Source organism: Aethalodelphis obliquidens, unplaced genomic scaffold (genome assembly GCF_003676395.1).
Source record: "Aethalodelphis obliquidens isolate GAN/ISIS:26980383/991018 unplaced genomic scaffold, ASM367639v1 scaffold74, whole genome shotgun sequence".
Classification (NCBI taxonomy): Eukaryota; Metazoa; Chordata; class Mammalia; order Artiodactyla; family Delphinidae; genus Aethalodelphis; species Aethalodelphis obliquidens.
Genome location: NW_020838018.1, coordinates 8,178,177 through 8,195,573, shown reverse-complemented (window position 1 = coordinate 8,195,573; position 17,397 = coordinate 8,178,177). Strand labels below are relative to the sequence as shown.

At 36.8% G+C, this 17,397-nt stretch overlaps 1 protein-coding gene across 5 annotated transcripts in view; it reads right to left on the bottom strand.

The window, feature by feature from the left end:
* PPP3CC (protein phosphatase 3 catalytic subunit gamma) overlaps positions 1-17,397 on the bottom strand; it is a 92,196-nt gene that overhangs the window by 29,424 nt on the left and 45,375 nt on the right. For all 5 annotated transcript variants that reach the window (XM_027092098.1, XM_027092094.1, XM_027092095.1 and 2 more), the window contains exon 4: positions 8,887-8,998. In XM_027092098.1, coding sequence (XP_026947899.1) covers positions 8,887-8,998 — 112 coding nt within the window. The remainder of the gene's footprint in view (positions 1-8,886; positions 8,999-17,397) is intronic.

Below are 17,397 nucleotides of genomic sequence, written 5' to 3'. Positions count from 1 at the left end.
GAGAGGGTGGGAGAAATGGAGGCAAAAGGCAGAAAAGCTCCAGACTGCGGCATGTACTTCTATGACGACTACTCCATGAAAAGGGATGCCTGATGCTGCCCTTCCTGAACTGTACTCTTCTAGGATGGACGCCATGTATGCCCCATGGTCTCTCGTGAGTCTGCATTGGGTCTAAAAAGACTTCCTGGTGGTATTGAAGATATATAAATAGAAACTGAAGTTTTAGGCGTCATCAATAAAATGTCAATAATATTTTTGCTCATGATTTTTAAGGTCTTCAACCAAATTATGTCCTGATTTTATTTTATGTAAAAATGTTCATCTCAGTGAACTGTATTTTGATGTGGTTGTCATTTTGAGGCTACAGAACAAAAAAACACTCCAGTGGGCAGACAGTGGGTTGGCTTCCACAGTTATCTAAAAAGGACAGGTCATGAAATAGTAGTTGGCAGATGGCTTTAATTTAAAGAGAAAGGGAACGTTTTCTTCTTTGGCCTTGGGTTCAAAAAGCCAATATGCTAGGAGGCGCATACTGGTGGAGACGGCCACAAGTTACACAGGCAGGCAGCCCTACAGAACTGTGAGCTCCTTCTCTTCCAAGATTCTGTGAAGATGAGACAAAGCCTACAGGCCCCAGAGAACAACACTATAGCAAGTGAGTCAGATTATCTAGTTGGTAATTATTTCTGTCTTTATTTTCTTCTTGTAATCTCCATGCTTTTAGAAAAGACATGTTCAAATATCAGAGCCTGGTCTTGGCAAGGCTTTGGGGAATAATGTGAAGGGTGATGTGTCCAGATTTGGGCCAGAGTGCAGTACATGGGTAGCAGGAATGACTGGAGAGAGATCCCTAAAGGGAAGGTGTAACCAGTGGACCACACTTAAGGTGCTTCATCCCAGAAGGTGAAGATTGTCTACTGCCAATACTGATCAGGATTTGAGGGCATTAAGGGAGGCTGTGAGTTCCTTTATAAACTTTTAGAGCATTCTGTATTACCAACATCAATAAGGAATTCCTTTGTAAGAGTCCTAAGGTTGCATATAGGCAGGGATTTTAATTAGTTATTAATTCATGCTCCAAATACCATTTTACATCAATAAGATGCCTTTCAACCCAAAGAATGACTCAAAAGAGTTCCTTAGCCTACTTCCAGAAGACTACCAAGTCTGGAGAAAGACAGAAAGTAATACAGTGTCCTAACCCATTTTGTAAATTAAAACAGAAAGTCACAAATCAAATTAAACAAAGCGCACAACCAAAATGGGTTACAGAATGTTACCACTTAAATTTTCTTAAAGTTTATGAATATGTATATAAATACCAACATTTTTATTTTCTGAGGGGTTAGATTGAAGATGACTTAGTTTAGCTGTATTTTCTAGGATGGATATATAATCCTTGTATAGTAATATTTATTGTTATATCACCTTTATTTTTGAAATCTGTTGAAGGCTCACAATGTACCTGTGCCATCAGTGAGTTAAGTGTTCAACACAGTGGAATGGAGTCTGGAACCTGACTGCCTGGATTCGAACCTCAGCTCCGCCACTTACTAGCAATAGTACTTTGGACGAATTACTTGACTCTCTGTGCCTTTACTTCCTCATCTATAATATAGGCCTAATAATAATACCCACCTACATTACAAGGTTGCTGTGAGGATTAAATGAATTCACATATGTAAAATGCTTTGAATAACGTATGACACAAAGTTGGTTCTATATAAGTGTTAACCAATAAAATTACCTTATTTTATCCTCACTGAAACCCTGTGAAGTAGGTACATAATCTTCATTAAAAAGCTGAGGAAGGGCTTCCCTGGTGGCGCAGTGGTTGAGAGTCTGCCTGCCGATGCAGGGGATGCGGGTTCGTGGCCCAGTCCGGGAAGATCCCACATGCCGCGGAGCGGCTGGGCCGGTTAGCCATGGCCGCTGAGCCTGCGGGTCCAGAGCCTGTGCTCCGCAACGGGAGAGGCCACAACAGTGAGAGGCCCGAGTACCGCAAAAAAATAAAATAAAATAAAAATAAAAAGCTGAGGGAACTGGGCTCACTTGTCCAAAGCTGCAACTAGTAAGTGGCAGAACTAGAACCTGTTCATGCTCTTAACATGATGCAATACTCCTCCCAATCATTATTTTTAAATTAAATATTTAGTAGGAGAATCTAAAGAGCCAAATATATAATTACCAAAGGTTAAATTAGCTGACTCAAGTGTTTTATTTTCATGATAAATTGTAAGGTATATCCCACAATGAAGGAAACATGCACCTCAGTCATAGGTTCACACTGATACAAGTTCTAACTAGTATCAATAATATAACATTAACAAAACAAAATTTTCAACAATATTCTTTGAACGTAATTTTGAGAGTCAGCACTATTTGCAGGAAACCATGACCCGGTCTAAACAGTGATTATATATTTGTTTTAATTTTTATTTGCTTTCACTGTTTTTTTAAAACAAAGGTAATAGGTTCAAAAAAAGAAAGGTTCAGAATTAGTGCCTCCTCCCCCTCTTTGCAGGCAATTAGCTTCCTGGGTGTCTTTATAAAGATAGTCTACACATACATATGCAGATATGTATATTTATTCCATTTTCACAACATTCTTTTGTTTTTTAACATAAATGTAGAATATGTACACTGTTTTCACTTGCTCTTTGGACTTCTTTTTTTTAATAAATTTATTTATTTTGTTTTATTTATTTTACTTTTGGCTGCGTTGAGTCTTCATTGCTGCACGTGGGCTTTTCTCTGGTTGCAGCGAGTGGGGCCTACTCTTCGTTGCGGTGTGCAGGCCTCTTATTGTGGTGGCTTCTGTTGCAGAGCATGGGCTCTAGGCGTGCGGGCTTCAGCAGTTGTGGCTTGCAGGCTCAGTAGTTGTGGCTCTCGGGCTCAAGAGCACAAGCTCAGTAGTTGTGCCGCACGGGCTTAGTTGCTCCGCTGCTCGAACCCGTGTCTCCTGCATTGGCAGGTGGATTCTTAACCACTGCGCCACCAGGGATGCCCCTTTTTGTACTTTTCTTTTTTGGCTGCGCTGTGCAGCACGAGGGGTCTTAGTTCCTGGATCAGGGATTGAACCCAGGCACCTGGCAGTGAGAGCACGGAGTCCTAACCACTGCACCGCCAGGGAATTCCCATTTTTTGGACTTAGTAACATATTTTGGAGATCATGCCATATCGTTATATGAAGAGTTTTGGTTTTTTTTAATATCTATATAATATTTCACTTTATGGATATACCACAATCTAACCACACCAATCTCTTGCTACTATAAGTAATGAACAATGGCAAACATTTGTTTATTTCAAAAAAAAAAAAAAATCAACCTGTCATAACAATACTGTTTTCATTAGCAAAATTACAGGAGTTTCTGGAACCTCCTGTAATTTCAGTAAGCTGTTTAACTACACATCAAAAAAGGGGCCCTTGGAAATAAGAAATTAATTTACTTTAGAAATATGGACCTATGAGATGGAATCATAAAACCACTAGGTTTCTTGCTTTCCAAGTACATAACAATAAAGAGATGTTTTTGCAAAGATAAATGATATGTCAAAAATTAACTGTTATACTTTGCTACTCAAATTATCTCTGGATTTGAAAGAAATTTTAAAAATCTCTGCAATATAAAGCACTTTAAAACTTGATATAAGAAAAGAAAAGCCTCCACCTGCCCCTCCTAGAAATATTAACAAGATTGCAGCTGCACAATTTGGAACTAAGCATCACTTAACAGTAATTATAAGGTGCTGATTCTAAATGTTACAGTGGCCCTTTAAGAAAGATCAGCTTATCAGTAAAAACACTCATGCAAAGTGGCACACATGCTCTTTCCTTATATAGGAACAAAATCTGAAATTGTACTTGAATTTGTGTGCTTATTCCAAGATTTATTAACATTTCGGATGCAGCATTAGAATGAAACAGGAGTATATTGGCAGATAAGAGAAAAAGAAAGAAACGTGGTTTAACTAAATTACAGCTGTGAAAAGCAAAGAAAAACCTGAGATAAGAAATCCTGTGCAAAATGACACACTCAAAATGTTTCCCAAACCTATTGTTCTATTTTCTGAAAACAGTCTGAACCAATTACACTAATCAAAAAAAGAACTCTGAAAAAACAGAGGAAGAATTAGATAGAATGTTACCGAAAAAACATGAATCTTAATTCAGAGGCATCCATACACAGTTTTTTCTTCATTACTTATCTATTGCCAAATATTGAGCATTCCAGGGCCTTTGTTAACTGCTTGATAGGCACTGTTTAATTTTCCCAAGTAAAGAAACAGAGGTGTAATGAGGACCACCTTAATATTTGGCTTAGAAAAACAATGCAAAATATTTCCAATTTTTAAAGTACTTGATGAAGTGGTTCTCAAATGACAAACAGTAGATACTTTCCAAGCCTCTGGAAGAGGTGTTCTTAACCAGCAGTGTGCTACAGAATTACCTGGGATGCTTTAAAAAGCCTTTTAAATGCTTGGCCCTAAATGGATAATTTGAAAGTTACCAGTTTAAAAAATTGGTATAATAGTATTACATAGTGGTGATGAAAAGCTAATTCACGGAGTCCTATGGGAAGATAAAAAATTAAAAGTACTAGTCCTCCTGATCCAGCTTCCCACAGGTAATCACTGTTACCAATTACTTCTGCACCTTATATATTTTTAATTTACAAAGGAGATCACACTATACATGTTCTGCAAATGGCTTCCATCACCTAACAATATATCTGAACAGCTCTCCATATCAGTACATCTAGATCCACCTTGATCTTACAACAGCTGCCTACCATTTCATTTTTTAGATATATTATCCCTTATTATTTTTTTTTTGCTATTACAATTAACACTGTAATGAACATCCTTATACATCCATATCTTCTTATCTTTTTGAGTATATAGTGTGGTAGGCAGAATTCTAAAATGACCTGCAATGACCTATACCTTTGTATAATCTGTGCCCCTTTGAGTGGGTGGAACTTGGAAATACGCTGAGACTCCCATGAGTATGTATCATTATGGCAAAAGGGAGATTTTCCTGGATGGGCCTGACCTAATCAGGTGAGCCTCTGAAAAGCAGAGGGTTTTCTCCAGCTGGCTGATCACAGAAGAGGAAGGCAGAGAGATGCATTTGGGCTCTAGAAACTGAGGGCAGTTTCTAGCCAACAGCTAGCAGGAAAATAGGGGCCTTAATCCTACAGTCAATAAGGACCACCAACAACTAGTGAGCTTGGAAGACACCAAGCTCCAAATGAGAACACAGCCCTTGGTGACACCTTAATTTTGGCCCATTGAGACCCAGAGCAGCAAATTTAGCCATACTGTGCCTGGACTTCTGACCTGCAGTAACTATGAGATAACAAATGTGCTGTTTTAAGCAGCTGAATTTGTGGTAATTTGTTATGCAGTATTAAAAAATAAAGATACAGGGCTTCCCTGGTGGTGCAGCGGTTAAGAATCCGCCTGCCAATGCAGGGGACACGGATTCGAGCCCTGGTCCAGGAAGATCCCACATGCCATGGAGCAACTAAGCCTGTGCGCCACAACTGAAGCCTGCACACCTAGAGCCTGTGCTGCGCAACAAGAGAAGCCACCGCAATGAGAAGACCGTGCACCACAACGAAGAGTAGCCCCCGCTCTCCGCAGCTAGAGAAAGCCCGCGTGCAGCAACAAAGACCCAACGCAGCCAAAAATAAATAAAAATAAAAATAAATAAATTAAAAAAAGAAAAGATACAATCTGCATGATAAACTCCTAGAAGCCAAACTGCTGGGTCAGAAATTTTTACGGATATTCCAAAATTACTCTTCAAGTACTTTACACCAATTTAAACACTCACCAACAGTAGATCTAATTTGTTTTAAACTTCCTGGTTAATTACTGATTTAAAGTGTTTATTTCAATAAGTTCCAAGGTCTGGAATGATCTATATCTTGCCCATTTGTAGCTGACTTTTCTCTCACAGGGTTTTTAAGTGTTCACACTCTAAAATTTCTTTCAATAAGAAAGACCTTTCATTTCAGGCGTTACTAGGAGGAAGGCTGTCATCACAACTGCTAACTTCAATGTAGGAAGCTACTGGTAACAAGAGTTAAAATGAGCATTGGGAACATTCTCAAGTTGTAAGTAGAGGGATTTTGTGGCAGCTGAATAAACAGAGTCTCTGAAAACAAATTTCAAAGTTTTTTTCAACTTTGAATATTCTTTTGGTAATAAAACTTCAAATATAATATATTCCTCCAAGATGATAATCTGAAGAGAAATGTGAATAGGACACAAAGTAAAATCCACGATCAAAATATCAATTATATGAACACTAAAGGTTTTTTTTTTTTTTGGCCACACCACATGGCAGGTGGGATCTTACTTCCCTGACCAGGGGAGGAACCCTTGGCCCCTCGCAGTGGAAGTGCAGTCTTAACCAGTCGACCGCCAGGGAAGTCCCAAAGCATTTTTATATATTCAGGATTATGGGGGGAAAGAGGTAGACTTTAGAGCTAGACAAGAGATTATTCTACCTTTCTTGTTTTATAAAGAATGTACTAACACTTTAGAAATAAAAAAGGTATAATTCTGTTTTTTATTTCAGTATTTTCCTTTCACTATAACAAAGGAATAGTGAATTTTGTATAGTAATACAAAAATTCCATGTAGTATAAACTGATATATAATTTTTCTGAGTGCTAGAGTATGTACCAAAAGTCTTTAAAATGTTCATGCCCTGACACCTAGTAATTCTTTTCTGAGAGTCTATTCTAAAGATATAAATCACAAAGAATCATTCATTCAACAATTTAATTCAACCAATATTTGTTAAGCATCTACTATGACTTATTAGATAGTGTTCTGGAAAAACAACAGAGAACAAAACACCTCCCTGCTGTCATGCAGCTTAAATTCTGGTGGGAGAGAAAGACAGTAAATAAATAAATATATTAAAAATATATAAATTATATATATATATAGGATATATAAAAATTTCAGGTATTGATAGATGCTATGGGAAAAAAAAAGTAGGGTATGAGAATAAAGTGATGAGATTTTAATTTAGAAAAAGCAACCAGGGAAGAAAATCTCTGAGGCTATGACACCAATGAAGTAAGGATGTAGGTCTTCTAAGCAGATAGACACCTGGGGAAACAAGAGATGATACGTGCAAATGTCCAGAGGCAAGTTCTCCCAAACAAGCCCAATATAGTCACCATCATGCTGCATGTTACTTAGAGCCAATTGTGAGTACCTAGATTCTGGTCAAAGAAATCTGTGAGGTTTTTGTTTTTGTTTTTGCTTCGCCTCACGGCTTGAGGCTTTGCAGGATCTTAGTTGGGCCTCGTGGAAGTGGAAGTGGAAGCACGGCATCCTGACCACTGGACCACCAGGGAATTCCCTGTTTTTGTTTTTTAAATCAGCTTGTAATGTTTTGAGTTTCAAAAAAATTCTACCTTTAATAATAAATTTTTTTTTACTATTACAGTATTATTTATAGTTGGAATCAACCTAAATGCCCTACAGTTGCTACTAAATTGGCCACACACGATAGTACATTCATGAGATGGAATACTTTAAAAACATTAATATTATATTTTAAAGTCATGTTAAAAAATATTTAATAAAATGGAAAAATGCTATTACATAACATGAAAAGAGCAGTTTATTAAACAGTACATATACTATGAGCCCAACTTTATTGCAAAAATATATACAGTTGGCTCTCCATAGCCACAGGTTCTGCATCCACGGATTCAACCAACTGCGGAACTAAAATATTTGGGGGGGGCTTCCCTGGTGGCGCAGTGGTTGAGAGTCCGCCTGCCGATGCAGGGGACACGGGTTCGTGCCCCGGTCCGGGAAGATACCACATGCCACGGAGCGGCTGGGCCCGTGAGCCATGGCCGCTGAGCCTGCGCGTCCGGAGCCTGGGCTCCGCAACGGGAGAGGCCACAACAGTGAGAGGCCCGCGTACCGCAAAAAAAAAAAAAAAAAAAAATATTTGGGGGAAAAAAAATTCCAGAAAGTCCCAACATGCAAAACTTAAATTTGCAGTGGGCCAGCAACTATTTACATAACATTTACATTGTATTTACAACTATTTACATGGCATTTGTATTAGGTATTATGAATAATCTAGAGATGACTTAAAGAATACAGGAGAATACACGAAGGTTATATGGAAATACTATATACCATTTTAGATAAGAGACTTGAGAATCTGCGGATGTGGGTATCTGTGGGGGTCCTGGAACCAATTCCCCGGAAATCAAGGGAGGATTGTATGGATATAGATATATCTGAACTATTTCATGATAGGTTTGTTTTTTTTTGTTTTTTTTTTTTTGCAGTACGCGGGCCTCTCACTGCTGTGGCCTCTCCCGTTGCAGAGCACAGGCTCCAGACGCACAGGCTCAGGGGCCATGGCTCACGGGCCCAGCCCCTCCGCGGCATGTGGGATCTTCCCGGACCGGGGCACGAACCCACGTCCCCTGCATTGGCAGGTGGACTCTCAATCACTGCGCCACCAAGGAAGCCCAATGATAGGTTTTTATGTATACAGAAAAGAATAGAAGACTATATACCAAATAGTGAGATAATAGTGATTAATTTTAAGTGGTGTAATTGTGGACAATTTATATCTTTGGACTTTTTAACGTTTTCCAAATATCCTAAATGTATTACTTATAGACCCAGGGGGATACTCAAAAGTTATTTTCAAAACAAGTGTTAAAAAGTGGAATCTAGGTTCTCACCAGAAAACAAAACAAAACAAAAACAAAAACAGAACAGGAAGCATTTGAGGTCCATTAGTTTCTTTTCTTTGTGTTTAATTCGCTGGGACTGGCTAAAGGATAACTTAAAAAGTTCTGGAGGAGTGATTATACTTACATTCCTGTTTGAAGGTGAAATATTCTGTAAGATGCCTGCATTCATGATTTCCTCGAAGCAGAAACAATGTTTTGGGATGATTAATCTTTAAACTCCATAAAAACAGCACACACTACAAGACAAACACAAGGATAAAACTTTTATTTTTGAACACAATAACACATAAAGACAATTTATACAAATTCAAATGACTTGCTATAATGGCGTATCTCTTTGATATTCCCAAGTTGAAATATGAAGAATTCCAGCTTTTGAGTGTGTTGTGTTGTTGCCCTAGAATTTGTCTTTTTTGTTGTTTTTGGTTTTGTGGGTTTTTTTTTTTTTTTTTGGCTGTGTCACATGGCATGTGGGATCTTAGTTCCCCGACCAGGGATTGAACCCGTGCCCCCTGAAGTGGAAGCACAGAGTCCCAACCACTAGACCTCCAGGGAACTCCCTGCCCTAGAATTTGAAAGAACGTAAGAGCGTAGCCTTCATAGAAATCTCTTAATTTCTGTTCCCACGTTCCATCCAAATATCTAGATCTCTACAATAAAGTCACCCACACACATACCTTAGTCCTAAAACCTGTATTTTATTTAGTGGAGAAACAGTAGAGACATTTCCACTAAAATCAGGAACAAGGCAAGGATATCCACTAATACCACTACTATTCAACACTGTACTAGAGGTATTAGCCAACTGAATTAGACAAATCAGTTAGAGGCTTAACAATGAGTAAAGAAAAACAAAAACTATCTGTATTTGCAGATGATATAATAGCATACCTGATAAACTCCAGAAGAATCAATGATACAACTAACTAAACTAATAAAAAATTCAGTAACATGCAAGGATATAAAATTAACATACAAAATAGCCTTCATATACACAAACAATAAGTGGGACACAATGCTAGACAAAACTCCATTTACAATAGCAGCAAAGAAGATTAACTACATAGGAATAAATTTAACAAGAAATGTATAAAACTCATACCAGGAAAAAGTTAAAAAAACACTCCTGAAAGACACAAAAGTAGACATGAACAAATGGAAAGACATTCCCTGTTTTTGGATAGGATGATTCAGCATTAAAAGATTACAGTTCTTGGGACTTCCCTGGCGGTCCAGTGGTTAAGCCTCTGCGCTCCCACTGCAGGGGGCGAGGGTTCTATCCCTGGTCGGGGAACTAAGATCCCACATGCTGCACAGTGCAGCCAAAAAAAAGAAAAAAGAAAAGATTATAGTTTTTCCTAGTTTATAAACCCATTACATTTCCAATAAAAATACCATAAGCTATTTTATGGAGTTAGACAAGTTGATAATAAAATTTATATGGCAAAATAAACATGTAAGAGCAGCCAGGAAACAGCCAGAAAAACACTGAAAAAGATGGTTAAAACATACTATAAACTTCCTAAATTAAAATAGTGGTCCTGGCACTATATGTAGATAAATATACCAGTGGAATAAAATGGGTCAGAAATTAATGCACGTACATATAAAAATTTGAGATATAAGAAAGGTGGCACCCTAAATCACTGGAGAAATGATGAGCTTCTTAAGAAATGTCTCTGGGACAACTGGTGCTATTTCAAAAAAAAAATTAGAACCATATCTCACATAATGAATAACAAATGGATAAGGGATCTAAATATCAAAATGCAACCATACAAGTTCTAGAAGAAAACATGAGGTGAGTTTTCTTTAGCTTTAGTGTACGGAAAAACTTTAAAACTAATGACTAAAAGTTCAAAGGCAAGAAAAGAAAAGATGGGTAAATCTGACTACATAAAAATAATTTGCATGGTATAAAACAATTCGGCAAGAACTGACAAAACCACATATACATTTAACTTTTGACCACATCTAGGAGCCTACCCTGAAGATACACTTCCAACAATAAGAAAATACATACACACAGGCTGCAGTGTTGTTTGTAATAGCAAAGTATTTGAAACAACCTAAATGACCATACAAAGGAGAGAGGCTGAGCAAATTATGATACATCCACACAATGAAGTACTATGAAGCTATGAAAAAAAACATGAGAAAGATCTCTCTATAAACTTATTTGGGGCAATTTCTAGGATACACTGTTAAGAAAAAAGCAAAATGAAAGAGTATCTACAGTATGCTACTGTTTATGTAATAAAGAAGGGGTATAAGAAAAACATATATTAGCTGCTCATTTGTGCATAAGAAATAAGGGAAAGATAAATCATAAACTAAAGAGACTGGTTACCTAGAGCAGGCATAGAGGAAATGGGTGGAAAGAAGTGGGGACTGGGAACAGGTTAGGAGGGATGAGGCCGGAGTGACACTTCTCAAAGCATACCTCTTCAGATAGGTTTGACCTCTAGAACCACAGTAATTAAAATTATTTGGGTATTAAAATTACTCAAAATAAGTATTTAAATCAACCAGCATGTGATAGAAACCCCCAATATAATATGAACAGTAACAAATGAGCCTAACTGTATTATAAATGGATAACAAAGTAACAAAGAAAGGGATGGGATGGGGGAGAACTAACCCAAGTTATATATGTATATAATATATTATATATATATATATATATACACACGCTATATATAACCAAGCTACATATATATATATATATATATAGTGTGTGTGTACATATATATACATATGTGTGTGTGTATATATATATATATATATATATATATATGCATACATATATATATCTCCTAGATCCTTCTGCTGAGAGGGCCTAGGACCTCAAAATCACTATGTGTATTGATTTGGGGATTACAAATAAATTTTAGTAGGGAGGCATATATACAAATACAGAATCCGTGAATAATGAAAATCAATCGTATAGTCTAATCATAAAATATACATATCTCATTCATATACAGCTTCAAAACATAAGCAAAAATTGACAGAACTATTGTGAGAAACAGATAAATCAATAACTGTAGCTGGAGATTTTGACGCAGACCCAAAAAATCATAGTTCAAGCAAACAAAAATAATCAAACTTATAGAGAACAAGTGAACAAGTACAGAATGCATTATTTTCAAGTATATATGGGATAGTCACAAAAATCTACTGGGTACCACAATAAATTCCAAAGGGAGTCTCAATAAATTCCAAAGAATGAATATTATTCAGATTATGTTCTCTAATTAAATTATGCTAATTAGAATCAGTAACAAAATACTAACTCTAAAAAAATCCCACATGACTGGAAACAAAAAACATACTGCTTCATTGTCTTAGAGTTTAAAGATAATTCTTTAAAAAATGCTGAATGATAATAAAAACAATACATGTCAAAATCTGTGGGACCCAGATAAAGCAGCACTTAAAGGGCAATGTACCTTAATAAGTACATTTATTTTTTAAAACAGATATGCAAATATGTTTGTATATGCTTAACCTATCTCTGAAATGTCATACAAGAAACTCTTAACAGTGATTGTATGGGTGGAATGGCTAATATATGAGAAGATGCTCAGTGTCATTAGTAATTAAAGAAATATTAATTGAAATGACAATAAGATACTACTTTATCATTTTGGTAAATATTAGAAAATGAGATAAAACCAAATTCTGGAAGAGGGACAGGAGGAAATATGAACTCTTAGGTGCTACTGGTAGGAGTATAAACTGGTACAGCTGTTCTGAAGACTGATCTACAATAATCAGTTCAAGTGTTATATGAAGGTAGGTACCCTTTTCCCTAGCAATCCCACTCTTGTTCATAAACCATAGAGAAACTAAAACATGGGACCATAAGTGGATTTATATAAGGGTGTGCTTCACAGCAGTGTTCATGATAGAAAGAAACTGGAGGCAACCTAGTGTCCACCACTGAGAACAGAGAACTAAAATGTCATAGATGTATACTATGGGATACTATGGAGCAGACAGAAACCCAGATAGATCTTAAAAACATACTGACATGTAAAAACAAAAATCAACAGAAAGACAGCTACAGCAGTGATTCTCAGGGTGGTCACATTCATATCAAAGTGTGGTACATCAGCATCACACAGGAACTTGTTAGAATATACATTCTCAGGGTCTATTCCAGACCTAAAGAATCAGAAATTCTGGGTGGGCTCCAGCAATCTGTTTTTGAACAAGCCCTCCAGGTAATTATGATGCATGCTAAAGTTTGAGAACGACTGAATAGCACCATAACATTTATGTAAAATTAAAATATTTTTCCCACCAAAACGTTATATATTAAAAAATTAATAATATATGTATTCTGAGGCATATACTAAATACAATAGCAACATGTATAGTTGGGAGAGGGAGTAAGGAAAATAGAGGTCACAGATAAGAAAAACAAAACAAAACAATAGAGGGACTTAGAAAAGACTAGTAATAAATGTGCCATGACCTTAAGAGCTTAATTCAACCAAGATGTCCCTCCTTTTTGAAAGGAAAGACTTCAAAATCCTGAAGCCAAATGCTTCTCAAAATGCCTACTCTAAGTCACCAACATCTCCTGCCTATGCTTACTGGATAAGATTACTAACTAGTCTTTCTGGGCTCCCATAGTCAGTCCACCACGTAACAGCCAGAGTAATTGTTTTAAAACGTAAATAAATGTGAATATGTCACTTCCATGCTTAACAAACAAATAAACAAACAAAAAAGCTCTAATGGCTTCCCACTGCATTCAGAATAAAACCCAAACTCTACCATGGTTTGCAAGGCCTGACATCATGTAAACCCTGCCTATGTCTCTGATACACTGTCTACATTGTCCCCTTACTCATTCTGTCTAGCCACACTGACCTTGTTTCTATTCCTGGGCTGCCTTAGGCTTGCTCCTTCCTCAGAGCTTTTACACTTGATATGCCCTTTGCCTGAGATGTACTCACCCCACCCCTCCATCTACGCATGGCTCATTCCCTCAGGTCATTCAAGTTTTTGTTCAAATATTACCTCTTCAGATAGGACTTCCCTGATCTCCAACTAAATTAGCTACTCCTGTCCCCCTTTTGTCCCTTACTCTGATTTGATTTTCATAGACACTAAGCAAATATAAGATGCCATCTCTCTCACTAGGAAACACAGTAGGGACTTCCCTGGTGTCGCAGTGGTTAAGACTCCACACTCCCAATGCAGGGGGCCCGAGTTCGATCTCTGGTCAGGAACTAGATCCCACATGCATGCCACAACTAAGAAGCCTGACTGCCGCAACTAAGGAGCCCACCTGACACAACTAAGACCCGGTGCAACCAAATAAATAAATAAATATTAAAAAAACAAAACAAAATAATAAAGGACTTGGCTTTACTTGTTTATCTCCGCATCCCCAGAATTTAACAATGCCTCTCAACTTAGGTACTATTAACAAGCATAATTCTTTGTTGCAGGATGTTTTGTATTCCTGAACCCTGCTCATTAAATGCCAGTAGAACTTCTCAATTATTGTGACAAACCATTCATATGTCATTGTACATAATTATGAGTACATCTGCAGTATAGTTTCTCAAAAATGAAATTGTTGGATCAAAATAATGTACATTTTGAGACACACCTTGCAAAATAAACACTATAAAATGTAAATATATAGACACATACGAATATAATTGGATGGTTTTTTCCTTTTTTGGGTTGACTTTTGTTTTCAACATAATATTTCAAATTTCACAAAATATTCCAAGGAAAAAGTACATTAAATTCATATATAAACATAGAAAGCACTTTCTCTCTTCCTACTTACCTTTCCCAACCAAGAACATGATATATCTTTTGAATTATTTGGTCTTTATCTCTGCCTCCTGTAATGATCAACTAAACTTTTTGAAGTAATGAGTTATAATGCCCATCCACACTACAATGTAATTTGGTTGATATACTTCTCAGCCTCTAATCTCAAGTTTTATTTCCTCGTATTATACATCAGTATGCAACTGTACAATTATCTTGTACACATCAATTAAAGGTCATGATTATCAAAAAATCTGTTCGATACTCTTTGTATTCCTATGTGAACAGAATTTTTACTCCATCTCAAGAATCATTTCTATATGTCAACAACTGTTCATTAGTTGTCCGTCTGATAACATTTACATCACCTAAACATCTGATAACATTTTCTCTTTGGTGGCTCCTGTGCATTTAGTACAACACATCCTATGCTGAAAAGGTTCCCTTTAATCCTTTCTCTTATTATAAAATCAATGAAAGGAAACTAAAATTTAGCTTCCCCTACCACAGAGGAAGTACTTTATAATGGGTGCAAATGAAGAAGGAATATCAAAAGGCTCAGACAAGAGTGAAACTTTACTATTCTGTTTTATCAGTCACATTTGGACCAGTCCCTGGTGTACTACCAAAGCCCACGTTGCTTCAGGAAAGATCAATGCTTGCTCTGGGCATGGAAAAAAAAAAATATCATCGTGCCTTGATTCTCTCATACAGGCTCAAGGAAAGAGAAATTATTAAGTATGGAAGAGAAAATAAAGTTCTGTGAAAACGATTTGGCAATACATATCAAAAGTCTTAGAAATGCTCACACTCTTAAAAATACTCATTCTATTATAAGAATCCAATCTAAGGAAATATCAGAAATGCTATTAAAGATGTATTCAAAAAGATGTTAATTGCAGCAATATGCAGAATGGAAACAACTGGAAAACAACCTTGTACCACTTACAGTACAAGTGATACAATATCCAATTAACTGATGCTTAAGCCATAAAGGCATTTAAACATCTCAGAAAACAAACAGTCTGGAGGCAAGATGTCTAGGTTTAGTGTACCAGCTCAACATCTTCACCAAGAAATCATGCCCTCTCTCCCTCTTTGATCTATTATGCTGCTATTCACAGCAGGTCTGCTTTTCATTCTTAGTTATAGCACCTCCTCATGGTCACAAAATGGCTGCTACAGTACACACACCCACATTTGACATGACATAGGGGAATGGGGGTCCAAAAGCTTTCACCTTGCAAGAGTCTTTTCATCTGGAAAGAAAAAATTTCAAAACAACACACACAAATAACAATGACAACACAACATGCAGAAGTCCCTTTATATATTACTGGGCAAAAGAGGATCTCATGTTTACCCTGGACTAGTCACTGGTAACAGGGAATGGATTGCCATGACTAGTTCAGACCAACCAGAATTCATTCCCTTGGGCTGGGATAAGGGCCTTCCCTCTCTGAAATTAAAAGTTCTCCCTGAGAACTTTTAAATAGGTAGAGTGTGCAATGTTACAATCTGCAAGTATGATCTCCACCCATCCCAGGTACCTATTTAGTTATCCCTGACAACCCCCAATCCTATTTATCTGAACAAAACAGGGATTTGATAGTAAGGAAGGAGGAGAGAAAAGGTAGGCAAATAAGCAGTACCTGCTACAAACCAAATTATCCAAAGAGAAATGGTGAAATAAACTACGGTATTTATACCACTAATCATACTTTTGGAGAAATTTTAATGATAGAGAAAAGTGCTCTCAAGACAATGATGAGTGGGGGGGAAAGACTACAAAAGAGAATGCACACAACGATCTCAACTTTCTTTAAAAAATATACACATGTAAAAGAAGAAAAAGACTGTGAGGAAATACAACAAAATGTTAACAGTAATTTCATTATAATTCATTTATAACTTTATTTGTAAGAATTTTTTTCTTAGATTCTGCATTTCCCAATTTTTCTACAAAAAAATGACTCTTTATAACAAAAAATTATAATAGGGACACCATCACCTTATTTTCATCTGTTTGACAAAAACATCACCACTCATGCTTATCAAGCACATTGATAAAAATTTATTGTTCAAGTATATACTTGTATCATGTTAGACTAAGTTGTAGCTTACAGAAATCTATATAATCTTAGTGGTCTATAAGTGGCTTCCAACAAACATGAGATATATCCTACAGTTCAGTTTTAAAACTGGTATAATACAGCATTGTCAATTTAAAGTTTTGATTCATTTATCTCTTAAGCTGTTCCAGAAAAACGCTTTGTTAGCCAAACATCAAATAGCATGATAAAGCCAAATATAAACTATGATTTATTAACATTCATTCAGTCAACAAATATTGAGTGCCTACTATGTGTCAGGCACTGTGCTCAGTCCTAATATGAAGAATATTGCTAATAATTAAATAAGTACTTTTGGGGACTTCCCTGGTGGTTCAGTGGGTAAGACTCCATGCTCCCAAGGCAGGGGGCTGGGGTTCAACCCCTGGTCGGGGAACTAGATCCTGTATGCATGCCGCAACTAAGAGTTCACACGCGACAACTGAGAACCCACATGCTGCAACTAAGAAGTCTGCATGCCACAACTAAAAGATACCGCATGCTGCAACAAAGACCCGGCACAGCCAAAATACATAAATAAATATTAAAATAAATAAATATTTTCATATCATACTGAGCGATCTATTCATAAGTAATCTTTTCTATTAGACTGTCAGCTCCCATAGAGACCATGAATCCTACTCATTATTTGATGCTCAGAGCCTGCCATAAAGTTGGCACTCAGGAAACATTTGTTGATGAGTGACAGAAAAAATATG